Genomic DNA, 17,407 nt, shown 5'->3' with positions numbered 1-17,407 from the left:
TGGTGAGTGATCCCCGTGGGAGCAGCGAGGTAGCTGAGTCGTTCGCCTCACAGGGGCGCAGGCTGGGTGGCGAGCTTTGTCCGAGTCCTGCTCCACAAACCCTCAGGGAGGCCTGCTTGGCTTTTCTGCGAAGCTGCGAGAGAAAGCCTTGGCAGGGCTGGGGCCCCTCGGGAGCGAGATGGGGGGAGCGAGATGGGGGAAGGCCGTCATTCGTTCGCACCTTTGGAGCAGGGAGGTGGAGTCGCGTCCTCTCCCTCCTGGGTGGCTGTCCCCACCACAGCCCCTGGCCCTGGGGGACACGGAGTCTCGGGGCAGCCGGGGGCCGGGGACCCTGGTGAGGGAGGAAATCCTCCCCTGCCCTGCACTCAGATATGTACATCTCTCCTAATACTTAGGTGATGAAGCCAGGCTCCTGCAAACAGCTGTCCCAGAGCCGGCTGTCGGGCTCCCTCTGTCCCTCCTTCCCGCCCTGCCGCATTCTTTGTTTCTGACCCAAGTCCCGGCCCTTCCAGCTGTTCCCCCTTTGCTCACAGGCACTTCCTCTGACCGTGCCCGTTTCTTGTTAGTTTCCATAACCATCTCCTTTATCCAGCGCCTACTACATGCCCGGCACTGGGGGCTGGGCACTTCCTACACTCAGTCTTCCAGGCTTCCCCGAGTCCAGCAAGGTGGACGGGCTGCTGAGGCTCACTCGGGTCACCCCTGGCCCCATGCCACCCTGGACGGCCGACCCAGGCCCTCCTGACCTGTACCTGCCCCTGTGCCAGCGCTCCCTACTGCTGAGTCCCGTCCTCTGGCCCTCCCTGGCACCACCCTACCCACAGGCTGACCCTGCCAGGCTGTGATGGAAATCCCAGGCCACACATCAGCGGAAGATGGGACAGCTGGGCGTCTAGAGCCGGCAGTCTGGGCTGGGGTGGGGGGTGCCCCTCCTCCAGTCCTGGCCTCGCTGCCCTGCAGCTCTGTGACCGCTTCCTGTGAGATGGGATTCCTAGTGCCCACGTTACAGGGTGAGGGGGAGCTTGGGAGAGGTGGTGAGGGTTTGGGGCTCAGTGCAGTGCCCGTGGGGGGCTGGCAGGCACTCTCCCCTTGAGGGTGTGGCTCTTGGGGTGGGGGCTGGTGGGGTTTGGAGTCAGAGTGGTGGTGGTGGTGTGCCGATTAGCATGCTGGCTGGGGTCTGGCTTCCCTGGCGCCCTGCCTGGATGCTGGGCCAGTTGCTTGCTTCTCCGGGCCTTGGCTGTCCATCATCGGTGAAACTGGGGGGGAATAAAGGTGCTGGGTCTTGGTGTGACCACGAGGATTGAATGGGCCTCGGAGCCGTGCCCGGCCTACAGTAAGCACTCCGCGACATCGGCTGGTAGAAATTCAGAGTGATGGGCCTTTGTGGGTTTGTAGGACGTGCCAGGCAGTGTCCGAGGCCCTGGTGGAGATGGGGACTGTGCTGGTCTGTTTGGGCCTCTGTCGTGAAAGCCCAAGGGTGGGGACTTAAACCGTGCGTCCATCTCTTGCCATTTCAGAGGCTGGGGATCCAGGATCACCATGCTGCCAGGTCCGTGCTCACAGACGGCCGTCTTCCCCGTGTCCTCACCGGGTGGAGGGCTCTCTTACAGGGACACTGATCTGTTCCCCAGGGGTCCGCTCCCACATCCTGAGCACATGCAAAGGCCCCGCGGCCTCATACCATCACACCGGGGTAGCATTCAATGGAGGAATTTGGAAGGGGGCACAGCAAACACCAGCGTGCTTTACTCCTGTCCCCAGGAGGGTGACCGGCTGTGGGGAGGAGTGGGCAGTGGGCGCCCTGATGGTTGGTTCTTAAGATTTTTGCAGGATTCTCAGCAGGGGGCGGTGGTGGAGAGGAAGCTTGTAAGGTCCCCCCCCTTCCCCTGTGATGCACGCTGGGGCACGAGGCCCACCCAGCCCTCCTGACTCAGAACCTCCAGGAGGCCAGGACTGGCAGTTGACTTCTTAATAAGCTCCAGAAACGATTCTGACCGAGGTCTGCATGGAGAATGATCAGATACCAGGACCTTGCAAGTACAAAAGAATTCAGAGCGCGGTGCTGGAATGAGTAAGGATTTGACCCGTGTGCTGCTCAGAGCGTGCCCCTGCACGAGCCTGCCCACGAGACACGCGCACAGATGTGCGCAGCAGGAGGATTGCAAGGACCTTGGCCAAGATATTGACCGTGGTTCTCTGGGTCATGGGTTTATCGATGTTCTTTTCTTCTGTTTCCTTTGTGTCTGGCCAATTTTCTACATTGTCTATGAATTGTTTTTAGGGTCAGGAAAAGAGCAATGGATGTTGTTACCTCTGCAAGTTATTATCAAAAAGAAAAAAATCACTCCGCACCGTCTCCCACGGTGGCTCGCAAGATGGGTGCCCACTGGCTTCTCCTGCTCCCGGTTGGGCCGCTGGGTTGAGGGAAGGCCAGCTTCACCGGCATAGCTGCCAGCTGTGGTTTTGGCCCCAGAGGAATGTAGCCACGCCTCGGTCCTCAACCTCAGCCCCAGGGAGGAGGTGGGCTGGCCCTCCCTGTCTGTCCCCGGCCGGGCCCCTCTGGCTCTGCTGATGGTGGAGTTGGCTGGTCGGTCCGGGAGCAGCAGACTGGCCGGAGCTGGTGGCCGACTTCAGAATGGTCCTCGGGTCCTCGGGTGCCGGAGCTGGAAGGGGCTCTTCAGCCTGCCCTTTTCCAGGTCTGTCACCAGGACACTGAGGCCACAGGGGTCATCTGTGCAGCCCAGGCCGCCTTCCCAGCCCCGGGTTCAGTGGAACTGCCCCTGCCCTTCCCACACTGAGCTGCTGGTTGACAGTGGAGCTAAAATTCTCTCTTTTGGGCAGTGGCTGTGGTCTGCCAGGGGCTCCGGCACAGGATTTAGAGCTCGATGTAGGCCACGCTTCTGTTTCTCCTGCTCCTGAAGGCCAGAAGCAGAATGGAGGGGTGTCTCTTTATGGGGTGCGGCCCTGGAGGGGGTCATTTCTTGGCCCACTCACAGCCCAGCAGGCAGGTAGATGTGGGTCACGCACCACCTGCCCCAGGGGCAGCAAAGGGAGGACATCCCGCAGGGTCCCGTGCCAGCTGCCTGGGCATGCTGGGGCCTGCTCTGCCCGGAGCGGGATCTCTCCTGTCTCTTAGGAGCGCACTCAGTATGAACTTGAGGACCTACCCAGTACCCACAGTGACCACATCTTGAGATTTTTAGTCACATCTGCAAAGACCTTATTTCCAAATCAGGTCCCCCTTCACGGGTCCTGGGGGCTGGGACACAGACGTGCCTTTTGGGGACCCCTCTTCAGCCCACCAGTGACCCATCTGAAGGGCAGCACAGTGGTCTAGGCTTGCTGTGGGATGGGCAGGTGGGGAGCAGGAGACCAGGCCCCGAGGGCCGTCCGTGTCCAGGCATCAGGAGCGTGTGGTGTCCCGTCTGCCATCCTCCCGAACCGCTGCCCATGGCCTGCCTGCTGGACCTGCCCAGGGGTCTCCCCACGTTCTCGATGCATGTGTAGAGTTGACCAGGAGCTTGCCGTCCCTGGTGAGAGCCCAGTGAGGCCCGGAGCAGGAGGGGCCCTGGAGGCTGCCTGACTCAGCACCCCCCACCCTACCCCCCGGTGGAGGTGCTCCTGCTCCCGGGGCCCCCTTCCAGAATCTTCTCCGTGTCCAGCTCTGGTCTCTTCCACGCTGTGGACTCACCTCTTCTTTTCATTTGCTGTGCCCCTCCCCTTCCAGACCCCTCCTGTCCTCGAGGATAGAGACCAAGTCCGCCCCCTGCTCTGTGTGACAGAGCGTGAACCCACAAGCCCGTGTTAGCGCAGGTAGGGCTTTGTGGTGGCTGCGCCCTCCCCCCTCCGCCCCCCGCCATTCCTCCGGAGGCCTGGGGAGCAGCTGGACTCCTGGGTGCCACTCTGACCGGCGCCTGACCCCTGCTCCCTGGGGTCACCGTCCCCTGTAATTAGGCCGCAGCTCCCATTGGCCTGGGCAGCACCCGCTTACCACCCGCCCCGAGGGCCCCATCTGTCCCCCTGGCGTCCCTCAACTGCCTGCGTGATTAATGGAGGGCTCCACCTGGGCTGGGTGGCTCCTGGTAGTGAGCTGGGGTTTTTTCCTTCATTTTTTTTTTTTAAAGCACATTTACCATCTCCACCAGTAGTCAGCGAGTTGAGGAAGGGGAGGGGGTTCCTCCACCCCAGCAGATTGGGAACAGCCAGCTCCCCTGGGTGCCAGGTTGCTGGGCTGAGCGCCGAGAACAGAGGAGTAGCACCCTTAGGCTGCTGGCCCCCCGCCCTGACCGTCGTCCGGCAGCTCGGCCTCCCCCGTGGAACCCAGATGTCTTCGGTGCGGCGAGGGTCTTGGTCTGCGGCGCGGGTGGCTCACGGGAGAGACGCTCCCAGGGGTACGGCCGGGCCCTGCGGGAGGGCTTGTTTGCAGAGTGATTTTTGCGGACTGTCCTTGCTCTGTGGTCAGGGGCTGCCGGGCCAGCACTGCATCCCAGGTAGCACTTGGGGGCCTCCGTGGGCCTGCGGGTTGGGAGGAAGGTGTGTTTGGGGGAGCCGGTGGGCGGTTGGAAGGTGCAGGTAGAAAGGAGGGGGGAGGGCTGAGTCCGTGGCGGGGACCGTCTTGTGGGGAGAGGGGCCATGCTCTGACCTGGAACCAGCAGCTCGGTTCTCTTTTTGGGACAGGACCCCCTGGAGACCCCCGCAGGATGTCTGGGGTGCGTGGGAAGGTTACGGGGCTGAAGGGCTCTGGGCTCTGTGACCTCTGAGGCCCTGGAAGCTGTGGCCCGTGGTTTTCGGGTTTTGAAGTTGGTCTCCTCCCCGGGGCTCCCTCCTGCCCTCCCCGGCTGCCATTTATTTGAGAACCTTTGACCCGAGGAGGCCTGAGAGGTCATGTGTCCGCTCCCCGCCTCCAGGCTGGGCCCCTCCTCCGCCCAGGGAGCTCTGGCGTCCCCTCTCCCCACTCCGGGGCAGGACATTCTTGCCCTATCTCATCTGCTCCGCTGGGTCCCCTGGCTCTGCGCTCCCTGGGTTTGAGAGCAAGGTCTGGTTTGCAGCGCCCGCCGTCTGCAAGAATCGTTTGCGTGTGCACGTGTTCCTGTAACTTTAGTCAAGATAGAAAGGTGGTCCAGCGTCTTAGAGGACTTTTAGACCTGCCCGGAATGCCATTGGTGTCACCGGGCCCAGGGGGACAGGGGGTACTGGCCTAGATGGCAGGAGCGCGCACGGAGAGGCCTTCCTCCGGGAAAAGAGGCCCCATGCCCCTGTGTCATCATTCTGCTCCGTGTAGAGAGATTTCCCGCAGGAGGAGTTGCTCCACGGCTGTCCCCGGCTGCCTGCTGGGTCTCCTGGACTGGACAGCTGTCACCCCAAGGCCCCTGCCTGGTGGAGGAGGGGTGAACACCAGTCATGAGCCCTCTGAAGGGAGGCCGTTCAGAGAACTTTCTGCCCCAAGGGGCACGGTGTTGGGAGCGAACAGGTGTCCTCTCTGGTGACACTGGGACAGCAGGTGTGAGCTGGGATGTCCTAGGTGGGCGGGATGCATGGGCCCTGGCCCCAGGGGGATGTCAGCGAGGCTCTGAGGCCGGGGAGGGAGAGCAAGCAGCAGGAGGGGCCCGGGGTGAGCCGCTGGCCTGATACAGGAGGAGGGGCTCCTTCTCCCCAGGCCAGACGATTCCAGGGAACCCGTGTGCCCCTTCTCAGAGCAGGGGAGAAATGGCGGGAGGTGGCTTCAGCATCTGCAGAAGGTGGCCACGGCGGTTGCAAGAGCTCCCCTTCTCTTCCGTGTTCATTTCCTGGGCTGCTGTAACCCTGACTTTTCCTTTCGGCCTGGCTGGCTTCCTGAGGACACACTCCTCTCCCCTCCACCAGGTGCCTGGAGGCGGCTCCCGAGACGGGGGTCCAAGTGGGGGTAATCCCAGGTGCCTTCCTGGCAGAGGAGGCCAGGAAGGGCATGGCCTGCAGGGGGCAGCCCCAAGCACATGTTAGGCAGGTGGTGCCCACTGGGGGTGCTGGGGGACCCTGCCACGTGCACCCCAGAGTTGTCCCAAGGGGGACAGCTGGGGTATTTGCCCTCCATTTACTGCCTAAAGGCTGCCGGCCAGGAGAGCGGTGTTAACCCCATCCTGCCTTCTGGGCATGGGCACCAGGAGGCCACCAGGACAGGCCCTCGGGCTGCGGGACATTGGTAAGGGCCCTGCAGCCTTGGCAGCACACTGGGGGGACCGCACCCCACATGCCTGCGTGCACACGCACCCACCCACAGTGCACACGTGAGCAACAGGGATGATTAGGTCACAGGCACCATCGCGTCATCCTGTCACAGCCGCAGGAGGACAGCCGAGGAAGCAGAGACTCCGCGATGACGGAGGTCGTGCACTCCCTGTGGGCTCCTTCTCCCCAAGGCCCTGATGTTACAGTCTGCGTGAGCGCTGTCGGTCCCGCACAGTACGGCGACCCGGGCCCTCTGCCCTGCGGCGAGACCCCGTTCTGTCCTTCCCCAAGGCTCCGCTGAAGTTCTTGACCCAGAGCCAGGGGCCTCTGCCAGGGCCCGGCCCCCACAGGAGAACCAGGGCTTCTCGGCTAGCCCTGGGTGTCCTGATGCCGAGCTGTCACCTCCGGGGTGGTGTTTCCCTGTGGCCTTGCCCTACAGGCTCGGGTCAGGGACGAGGCAGTACTCCCTGCCTGGTTCCCTGGGCCGCGGCCGGGGCTTCTGGGTGGCCACCGGTTCAGGGACAGAACCTGCTCCACCACTACCTTGAAGAGGCTCCCTTGGCCGGGGCGACGGTCCTGGGGCCGGAGCCCAGAACGGGACCCAACGATCCATGGCGTCCCCAGCGCTCTGGCCCCTGGGAGTTGGGTTCGGGTTTGAGGGTTGACCTTGTTCTCTGACATTCCTTGCATAACATTTGTCCCCTCCCCCCCTCCCCCGCTGGATCAGGGCTCCATGATCGCCCCGATGCCCCCTCCGCACACGGGCTGCTCTGTGCACCCGGAAGCGGGAAAGCTTCGCCGCAGCCTGTGGTCGGAAGGGGCCTGCACAATGGCTCCTTGTGTGCCCCGCATTCCTCCTTAAACAGGCCCAGATCCGGGCTGCTCCTGCCTCGACCCCCACGGGCACGGACGCCCGAGCATCTGGAGAGGCGGCCCGGCCTCTGCGCCAGCCGGGCCTGGAGGTGGTTAGTGGGCTGGAGAGGGCTGGGCTTCGGGGCAGGAGGAGTGGGGCTGGGTCGGTGTGTGATGACCCACAGCCTCCCCTGTTCACAGCAAGGGCTGTTTTTTAAAAACAGTGTTGATGGTCTTACTTCCTGAAAGTGTTAAGCCGCCCACACGTGGGGCAGGCGTGCTGGGAAAAGGCAGGAGGCCTTGTGGAGAAAAGCCCCCACGAGAGCCCCCTCCAGAGCGGGCGTCCTCCGCGAGCGTGCGTGTGCACCACACGTGTGTGTGTGTGCGACGCAGCCCGATCTGGGCACGTGTCTGCTATTTTTACTCGATATTCTCAACATCTCTCATCTGCAAAACCGTGATTTTGATGACTGCGCAGGACTTCGGCATATGGGTTTAGAACATCTACGTAAACCCGGATTGTTTCCAGTGTTTGCTGTTTTAACGCTGATGTGAATGTCCCCATGTGTAAATCTGCTTCGGATTATTTCCTGGGGGTGAATTCCGAGCAGCAGGCCAAGGTGCACGGACCACCATCTCCAGGCTCCTGGTGCCCATTGGGGGGGGGCTTAGGGAGCAGCTGAGGTTTGAGCCTGGCCTTGGGGGGGACTTGAATACCGAAGAGGGAGAAGGGGAGCAGTCTTGTTTTGGGAACTGTGTAAGCAGGGGGGCGGGGGCGCCTCCTGCCCCGTGGGGATGGATGGCAGGATCGCTCCCTCCCCGACAATGGGAAGGGGAGAGGGACCTGCCACTGGGGGACGTCACACCTGTCTCCCTTGGAGCTGGTGGAGAGGCTCCCAAGGACGGGGGACTGTATGTGTGTGCCTGGGACCCAGACTGTGTTTTTAGGATTCCAAGGCAGGAAGCTTCAGGGCAGTCTGCTAATTTTTCCCAGCTGGGTGCTGCCTGTGTCAGGACATCCTCCGTGGGGAGGCAGCTTTGTACAGGGCGTCCCTTGGGAAGCCTGCCCTGAAAGATGACCTTGTTTCATCACCAAATTTCCCAGTGTAAATCTGGAGCGGGGTCACTCCCGACAATGGCTCCTTCCATCTAGGGTTTGTGTGATTCCAGAAGAGGAAAAGGAGGTGGCTTTTTCTCCTGGGTCCCTGATGGGGGTGGGGGTGGGCTGGGGTGCAGGACGAGGTGGCAGCACCATCGGGAGAGCCCAGAGGTCTCAGCCCTCTAGCGGTCCCTGTGGTCACTTCTTGGGGTGGCCGTAAGAAATTAGCACGGACTATGGGGCTCAAACCACGGAAATTTACTCTCACAGTTTCTCACAGAGAAATTTATTCTCACACCTCCAGTGGGCTTCCCGCGGAGGTCATCCCGTTCTGGGGCAAACCTGGGCAAAGGCCTCCCCCCACCTGATTCCTGTTCTCCATCTCGGGCCCCAGAGATTAACCCCAGGGACGACTGGAAATGCCTGTGCCGAGGTGGGGGGAGTGCGGACCCCTCCTCTAGGGAGCTCACAGACATTTGGGGGGGCAGTTTGGACAGTGCTCTCAAGGCGGGGGGTGGACCAGATGTCTTGAGGCCCCGGGGAACCCCAAAGGTCCCGATTCCAGGTGTTCAGCTCTGGACTTCTGTCCAGTTTAAGACACTCTGGCCCGTCCTTTGTCACCTCAGCCACCTTTGGAACGAGCAGTTTGCACCCCGTGGTTCTCTTAGGGGCTAGACCCCCGGGAAGAGCTGTGGCATCTCAGACACACCCCTGCCACCCGGCACGGGACCCCAGTGCCCTTGGCCACGCTCTCTACTGGAGGTCACTCACTGGGCCCCCAGGCCAGTTGCAACCTGGGTGGGATTCCGTTTGACCGCTCTGTGTTTGAAGAGCGTGGTTTTCCTCTGCGCCCGCATACACAGATCGGATGGCCCAGACAGGAAAGCAGATTTCCAGATTCTCCGGCCGAGTCTGAAGCTCTGGCCACGTGGGGCGCGTGGGGAGCCCGGGTCGCCCGGTGGCAGCAGAGCTGAGCGGGAGGCAGATCCCCGGACAGAGCGCTCAGTGATCGGCTAGGTTCCTCGGACCAGTGACATGTCTGTCCCCGCGGGGCCTCTGAGATGGCTGAGCTTTGCAACTTGGGATTTTGTGCCCTTTTGTGTCCCGAGAAGGAGGTGTGCCCAGGGCGGAGAGCGGTGCGGCTGGGTGCTGCGGTGGGGGAGCACGGCAGCCAGACGCTGGGGACGAGGGGTCCTTCGCTCTCTCGCTCTATCTGTGCTTATGAGCACGTGCTTCCCAGGCCACCCACCCACTCAGCCACCTGCCCGGCCCTGGTCTCTGGAGGAAACACCGTCCCTGGGAAGAGACAAGACTATGCTGGAAATTGGTGGAGGGAAGACACAGGGTTGGGGGAACGGCGGTGAGAATGGCCCCAGATTGTCGTTGTTGGGACCCAGGCCAGCTGGGGGCCCAGGGAGGAGCTTCGTGGGGTCCCAGGAAATCCGGGCTCAGGGAGCTGTGTTGGCGAGGTCGGGCGAGGGGTAGGAGAGACACTATGGGCCGCCGAGCCTGCTGGGGGCCGGGCCGGGAAGACGCGGGCGAGTGTTCCTGCCACATGGGCCCTTCCTGCTCTGATCGTGGTAACGGGAGCGACTGGTTCTTGTTGGGAGGGTAGCTCCCAGGACTGTGGGGATGGCTGGTGGCTTCCCAGGCATTGTCCCCTGGCCTTAGAACAGGTCTTGGCGGAGGTGGCGGGTGGCCGGGCAGGAGCATGGGGCTGCGTAGTGGGAGTTAGATGGCCAGGTTCCCCCCGGGGGCCGAGGTCTGGCTGGGGCAGGTAGTCGAGTGCGGGATCCGATGCAGCCAGGGGTGAGGACAGAGAGAGTGGGCTGCTGCGGACCATGCCAAGGCTCCGTTACGCCATCTGAAACGGGACAGCCAAGCGGACGGAACCCCGGGCCTCGCAGCTGGACAGACGCGTCTTCTGGCCCCGCTGCTCTGTCTCCTTACCTTTTGGCACATTTCCTAAGCATTGGGGCTTCAGTTCCCCCATCTCTACTGGGGGCTAACGGCAGTGTTTATAGCAAAGGGTCGCGGGAGGCATCAATGTACACAGTAAACCCGGTGCCTGTGTTAGGGCTTCTGTGCCGCTGTTGGTGGCGGGTTGCGGTGGTGTCCTTGCCGTCACGATTCTGCAGGTTATGGCTGTGGCTGGTGTGACTGAGGACACCCCCTCCCTGCCCGCACTGCCCTGCCCAGTTGCTGTCTGGTGGTGTCTGTGTTGGGTGGAGGTGAGGACAAGTGAAGGACGACAAGGAAGACATCAAAGCTCCCCTTGAGCCAGAACATCTTTATAGAAAACATGGTTGGCACGTGGACACCATGGCCGTGGGGGACAGAGAGGCTGGTGTCCTGCAGACTCCAGCCTTCTTGCTCCCTCTCCTCCAGTGGGCGCGATTGCTGGTGCCCGGGTCCCCTAGGACAGTGGGGCTGTTCCCTTTCTTCCCAAGAGGTTGCGGGAGTCTCCCAGGCCCCTTGCCCAGCACCCCTGCCCACTACCTTAGCAGCGTGTTCCCCAACCGCCCGATCCTCACATCCCCCCTCTCTATTTTCCAGCCCTGAAGAGATCTTTTGAGGTCGAGGAGGCCGAGACGCCCAACTCCACTCCGCACCGGAGGGTCCAGACCCCCGTGCTCCGGGCCACTGTGGCCAGCTCCACCCAGAAGTTCCAGGACCTGGGGGTGAAGAACTCCGAGCCCGCAGCCCGCCATGTAGACTCCCTCAGCCAGCGATCCCCCAAGGCTGCCCTGCGGAGGGTCGAGCTCTCAGGGCCTAAGGCCGAGCCCGTGTCCCGGCGCACAGAGATCTCCATCGACATCTCGTCCAAGCAGGTGGAGAGCGCCGGCGCTGCCGGGCCGTCCCGCTTCGGGCTCAAACGAGCGGAGGCGCTGGGCCACAAGACACCGGAGCCTGCCCCTCGGAGGACGGAGATCACCATAGTCAAGCCCCAGGAGTCAGCCCACAGGAGGATGGAGAGCCCTGCCTCCAAGATCCCCGAGATGCCCACAGCTCCCGCTGTGGATGCGGCCCCCAAGAGGGTCGAGATCCAGGTGCCCAAACCGGCCGAGGGGCCAGCCTCCCCGCTCCCACCCCAGACCCTGGAGAATTCGGAACACGCCTTGGTGTCTCAGCTGCAGAGCCGGCTGGAGCCCAAGCCCCAGCCCCCCGTGGTCGAGGCCCTCCCGAAGAGCCAAGAGGGTGAGTAGCAAAAGCGTGTCCTCTGTGCTCCGGTGCGTGGGGGTGGGAGCTGGCTTCGCCTGGAGTCTGGCTGTGGGGGGAGGGATGGGTAGCAGGTGGTGGAGACAGGATTCCTGGGGGGCCAAGAATACACCAGGGCAGGGGTCCCAAGCCCGACAGGGGCACTGGCGGCCTTTTCTGTGCGTGGGGGTTGGACCAGGATGCGGCAGAAGCTTGGCTTGTGTTGGACTTCAGGCAGAATCTTGGGGGCTCAAGGGGCCCCCTGTACTGGTCAGAATGCACCATGGTGTAGAACTTCTGCTGGGAGAGTTGCGAATGGCGGGGATCCCAAAGTTTGGGAAATGGGGCAGCGGCAGGCTCTCGTCGGGACATGGGTAGAATGGGTTTGGACCCAAGGATGGGCTCTCACGTGCTGCTGGTTCCCGGGCCACGGGGAGGCAGGCTCCTGCTCAGGAGGGACTGTGGGCTGCCGTGCGTGGCAGGAGGGAGTTCGTTCCCTCCCGAGGTTTTGTCCTGGAGGGTCCTCCTCCAGCTCTTAGGGAGGGAGGGTCGTGACCGGAGGCCTGGGAAACAAGAACGCCTGATCTCTGTGCCCTGATTCTTGGGGCCGCTGGGAAGGGGTCCTTGGGCCAGGGAGCCCCGTGATACTTGCGCGCAGCTCCGCGTGGGGTTCTCCTCCAGTGAGGGAGGGAAGCCAGGGGCTTGGGTGCTGCTGTCCTCCAAGGGCCCAAACTTGGAGTTGTGCTTCCGTGGGAAGTTGGAGCTCGCTGGGGCCTGCTTGGGAACATCTGGCCTTGGGACACGGTGTTCTGTGCCCCTCAGCGGTCAGGAACCGGCAGGGCTGCAAACCCTTTCCAAGCACAGGACCCAGTAAACGTCCAGTAAGTATTCTTTGGGTCGGATAAACAGAACGTTCTAGGCTTTTGATTATTACTTTTCATTTTGGTAAAATAAACGTAGCGTGAATTGACTACTTGAGCTGTCGTGAAGTGAGCGGCTTAGCGGCATCGAGCCCACTCACGCCGTCACACAGCCGACTCTGCCATCTGCCTCCAGAACCTTCCCCAGCTGAAGCTGTTTCCCCAGCAAGCATAACTCCCCGCCCCGCTCCGCCAGCCCTGGGCACCCCCCGCCCGGTCATCTACCTTCCGTCCCCGCAAACCTCCTTGGACGTGAGATCCTACCGTGTTCGTCCTTCTGTGTCTGGCCGACTTCGCCGAGCACTGTGTCCTTTCTGGCCATCTGCAGTGTCACACGTGTTGGCACTTCTGTACTTTCTACGGCTGAGCTACTAGCCCATCGTGTGGGTGGACCCCATCTTGCTGCTGCTCCTCGGCTGTTAGGAACGATGCTGTGAACGTGGGTGCACGCTAGCCCGGCTGCGTCCTGCTTTCAGTTTTTCTTGGTTTTCCTTTGTGAATGCAAGTTTTCTCGTGCTCCACGGGCTTAGGGACCGGGATGGCTTTTGGCGTTGGACGGGGCGGCGCATTGGATGGAGGCTCCGCGTGCTCCTCACGCTTTGGTGGGAGCAGCTGGGGATGGGGGTACGGGCCGAGACTCCGCGTTGCCTGCAGTGCTGGGCCTCAGCCCACTTTCCTGTCTCCCCAGACATGACCCTGCAGAGCCACGCCCACCCACTCAGATGCTGTGGTGCTGGCATGAAGGCATGTCCAGTGTGTGGGGAGGGGTCTTCTGTTGACCAGGGCCTTTGCCACCAGGTATGACCCCCTCCTGGGGGTGAGGTGTTGGTGCCCCTGTCTGTGTCCAGATCTTGATGGTGGCCTATGGTGGATGTGTGAGGAGGCGGTCCGGCTCTGGGAGAGGGGCAGGAGGGGGTCTGCCCAGGGTGGTATTGCCCTGGGTCAGCAGGACAGGCGGGGCACGGCCTCAGAAGTGCAAGAATGTCCAGCACTGATGTGGCTCGGGCCCCACTTGGCCCAGAGGCTATGCTGGGAGCCAGGGCTGCTGGGGCTAGCCAGGCTGGCTACCGCCACCAGGAGCCATCAGGGGGGCAGTGGAGGTCTTCCCAGAGCCCAAGCCCTGTGAGCCAGCCTTGGAGAAAGTAGGATTTAACCAGGCCAAGAAGGGGAGCTGAGGCAGCTGTCCCGAGGTGCCCGGGACCCTGGAGCTCAGAGAAACTATAGAGTTTCTCCATGGAAGAATGTTTAACAAACCCAGCGCCAGAGCTCTACAGTCAGCAGCCCTGGTGCCCCTCCGAAAGCAGCTGGTGGGCCCAGCAGACAGGGATCCGGGGGCTATCCTTCTGCCAAGGAGCATAAGCTTGTGCCCTGACCTGCTGCGTCGCATCGGCTGGGTGGGGAAGGGGCTCTCTAAGACCCGTGCTCACAGGTTGAGAACCTTCAGGCTGGACAGATCTGGTTAGATGGCTGCCGAGGGGCAGGATGCTGGTGGGGCGATGAGGGGGGCACTGGAGGAAGTGGGGGGCTCAGATGACTCAGTTGGGGGGGATTCTGTTCCCTTCGGGCAGCACTGCGGGTGACTCTGGTCCTTGAGCCCCCGAGTAAGGCGGGGTTAGGCGTCAGGTGAGGAGAAGGAAGCCGTGCCCACTGTGGGCCGGAGGACTTGGCCCTGATGGCCTGGGCCTTGGATGTCCAGTCTTAGAGTCCCAGGCAAGCCCAGTGGTGGGCAGGGCCTCCCCCATGGAGGTGTGGTTCTGGAATCTGTCTCAGCAGCATCCGGGGGCCCCCTGCTCGGAGGCTGCATCTTCTCCCCTGCCCCTGCCCCTCCTCTGGTCACAGCCTGTCTTGTCCATCCAGCCACAGACCCTCAGGTTGTCCTCAGGGACCCTCAGGTTGTTCCTCAGCCTCGCTTTGCATCCGTCTTTCCTGCTCCACTAGCTCTCCCATCCCCTTCCGCCCCCTCACAGATGCGCCCCACCCCGACTGCCCCCCCCCCCGTGGGCACGCTGTCCCTGGCACCCAAGGCCAGCTGCATCGTAGGGGTAAAGGATCCGGGAGGGCAGGAACTCTGTGTCTCCTCTGCCTTCTGGGCTGGTGCAGGACAGGGTCTCGGGGACCGCAGCCGAGTTGCTCCCAGATGGAGCCCCCTACGGCACAGCACTGATGAAATCTGCATCCAAGAGTCTTCCTTTTCCGCTTCTGTGGGGCCCTCCACAGTGGATTCACCCCTGCTCCCTGGGCTCTTCCTGCTCTGGTTTTGTCACAGCCTCCATAGGCCCACTTTTCTCACCTCCTGCTCTGATCTCCTGACCACCCCTGACCCCTGACTTTCTTCCTTTACACAGCACTGCTTTTTGAACTCCTATGCATCCTTCAGAGCCCGGCTCAAATGGCACCTCTTCCCTAAAGCCCTCTTACTAGCCAAAAGTAGCCTCACTTTTTTTGACTCCTGTGTCTTTTTGCCTATGCGTGTATGTGTGCGTGTGCGTGTGTGTGTGTGCGCATGTATGTTTGTGTGTGTGGTATCTTGTGTTTGGTTTGGAATGTTGATTGTGTTGCAAGAAAATTTTTTCCTATGCTAGATTTCTTTTTCCTTTTTTTCTTTTTATAAATATTTTATTTATTTCGGTGACAGAGAGAGGTGTGTGCTTGCACGAGCTTGTGCAGGGTGAGGGGCAGAGGGAGCTGGATCCCAGGATCCTGGGATCATGACTCCGGCCAAAGGCTGGAGCCTCCCAGTGCCCCTCCTCCGCTAAACTTCTAACGTGAAAATAGTTTCTTAGCAATACCTTTTCTTTCAAATTCAGAAAATCTAGGAGCTAGAATCTCCAGTTCACCTATAGCCAGCGATACCCACTCCCAGCATTTGCTCGGTGTTTCTTAGAATTCCCTCCATGCCCCCCACTAGGTTCTGGGATATTTAAAGGTAAAGCTGTTGTTTGCTTTTTTTCAGGGTTTGTTTGTTTGTTTTGGTTTTGATTCTTTTAAACGGGTTGACTGACCCAGATGTAGGGAGACTCAATCAAACACGGTTGGAGAGGTGCGATGGCTTTTTGTGGCCCCTGCAGGCAGACACAGGGACCCCAGGATCCCCACGGGACCTTGCAGGGACCAAGCAGATCCTTTCCTGGTCAACCAAGAACCCACAGGTCTGACCTGCTCCATCCTGGCATGTTGGGGTCTGTGTTTCTGAGGCTGCTGACCCCTGACCCCTGACCCTGGCCCCCGACCCTCTTTGTCACCTTTTGGTCGTCCCCGCTTCTCTCAGGCTCTGGTTGAGTATGGCCTTGTCCCCTCGCCCAGGTCCCTGCCTTCCCGCTGCCCCTGCACGGGTGGCTCTGGGTGGGGCTGGGCCCCGGGACCCAGAACCATGTCTGCACGCCGTGAGCTGCTGGCTCTGCTCCCCCTGGGAACCACCCACCTCTGGCTCCGTGGCTGACAACGGCCAAGTTTCCCTCGAGGCTGCCTTATAAGGCGGGCGGAGGCTGCTCAGTCCCTGGGCTGCTGCTTTGCCATCTCGGGATGCTAATTGGGAGCCCTGGGGGAGGCGGGGGCTGCCTGGGCAGGGTGGGGATCCCAGCGCCCTGGACCGGCTCCCGCTGAGTTCTTGCCCCGGTCCTGGTTCCGCCCCACAGGCCTGCTGGTTCTGAGCCATCCCTTCACCCGCCCCCAGCCTCAGTTTCTTGATCTGTCCCACGAGAGTGGTTGGGGCCTCTGTCCTGAGGAGGTGGGGTGGGAACCCTGTCCCCCGGGGCGGCTGGGCGTGGCTGGGGATGGTGGGTGTGAATTGGGGGGAGGCGGACTCGCTAGGTGTCTCAGTAGGGTTTCTCTCTGACTAAGCGTCTAGAAATGGTCTTGGCTGGGGGCGGAACATTGAGGCAGGGGCCGCGGGCTCCCCAAGCTTGTGGCGTTGGGCGCGGTGTCTGCGCACACAGGGGGCACCTGCCTTCCTTCCCGGGAGGACCCGGGTGCCGGGTGCCCCAGGCCTGCATTAGGGGCTGAGGCAGAAGGGAGAAGGTGTCAGCTCTGCGGGGGACATGGAGGGCTGCAAGCACGGGGCTCCTGGGGCCCCCGGCAGGGATGCGGGGATGGAGGGGGCTGGCAGAGGCGGCAGAGAGAGTCAGGTGTGTACTGAGTGTGAAGGGGGAGGGGGGCTGGCCAGTGACATGTGTGGGAATGTGCCAGGCCCCGAGTGGGGAGGCGGGTGAGAGGGTGACCACTGTGCGGTTGGGGAGGAAAGGCCCAGGCTCTGCAAAGCCTCCCGAGACACCCCCCGCCCTGTTTACAGGACACCCCTCTAACTAGGGTCCACGCTGGGCCTGACACTGGGCCATGAACTCCCTGGTGACTTTTCCTCCAGCACATGGCATACAGCAGGAGCTTGATAAATGCTGAGGGACTCATTTGTGTGTGATCAAGCAAGCAGAGCAGTGGGGTCGAACCTCACCGAGCCCTGGGCCCTTGGCCTGCAGGATTTCCTCTGTGTGGAGCTAAACACTTCTTTTCTTTTTTTCTTTTTAAAGCTTTATTTATTTATTTGAGAGAGAGAGAGCACATGCACGTCTGCATGCAGGGGGTGAGGGGGCAGAGGACGAGGGAGAGGGAGAAGCAGCCTCCCTGCTGAGCAGGGAGCCCGATGTGGGACTCGATCCGAGGAACCCGAGATCAGGACCTGAGCCGAAATCAAGAGTGAGCCTGTTAACTGACGGAGCCGCCCAGCTGTCCCTGAGTGTTTCTCTTCTGGCAGAACAAGGCCACGCCTCCAGCAGGGATGTGCCCCCCCCCGCAGGCGGTCTTACCTGGAAGGATCCCTGTGCTCCGAGCTCCCCCGTTCCTGACTCAGCCCTAGAGAGTGTCCAGGCGCCCCCGTACTTTTCGGGATTGGGTCTCTTCCCCCTTCCTCCAGTAGGAGTGAGCAGCCGGCCCCTCCCTGTCTGAGGCGGGACGTCCCCGCGCACGGGGGTGCAGGAGGCCAGGATCAGGGGTCTGACCTTTGAGGTGAGGCAGAGAAGGGGGCAGCAAGGACAGAACTTGCCTCCGCTGCCTGGACACAGGCCCCGCCTCCCCGGCCGGCTGTCGGCCCGGCCCAGGCCAGCCCAGCCCAGCCCAGGGGTGAGAAGGACCCGTGCAGGGA

General features: G+C 61.9%; 1 protein-coding gene across 4 annotated transcripts in view; it reads left to right on the top strand.

Moving 5' to 3' along the window:
- Positions 1 to 17,407, top strand: part of SEPTIN9 (septin 9) — a 144,044-nt gene that overhangs the window by 64,930 nt on the left and 61,707 nt on the right. For all 4 annotated transcript variants that reach the window (XM_059150301.1, XM_059150300.1, XM_059150303.1 and 1 more), the window contains one exon: positions 10,712 to 11,353. In XM_059150301.1, coding sequence (XP_059006284.1) covers positions 10,712 to 11,353 — 642 coding nt within the window. The remainder of the gene's footprint in view (positions 1 to 10,711; positions 11,354 to 17,407) is intronic.

Source organism: Mustela lutreola, chromosome 15 (genome assembly GCF_030435805.1).
Source record: "Mustela lutreola isolate mMusLut2 chromosome 15, mMusLut2.pri, whole genome shotgun sequence".
Classification (NCBI taxonomy): domain Eukaryota; kingdom Metazoa; phylum Chordata; class Mammalia; order Carnivora; family Mustelidae; genus Mustela; species Mustela lutreola.
Note: the sequence above shows the minus strand (reverse complement) of the source record. Positions and strands in the feature narration are given on the sequence as shown.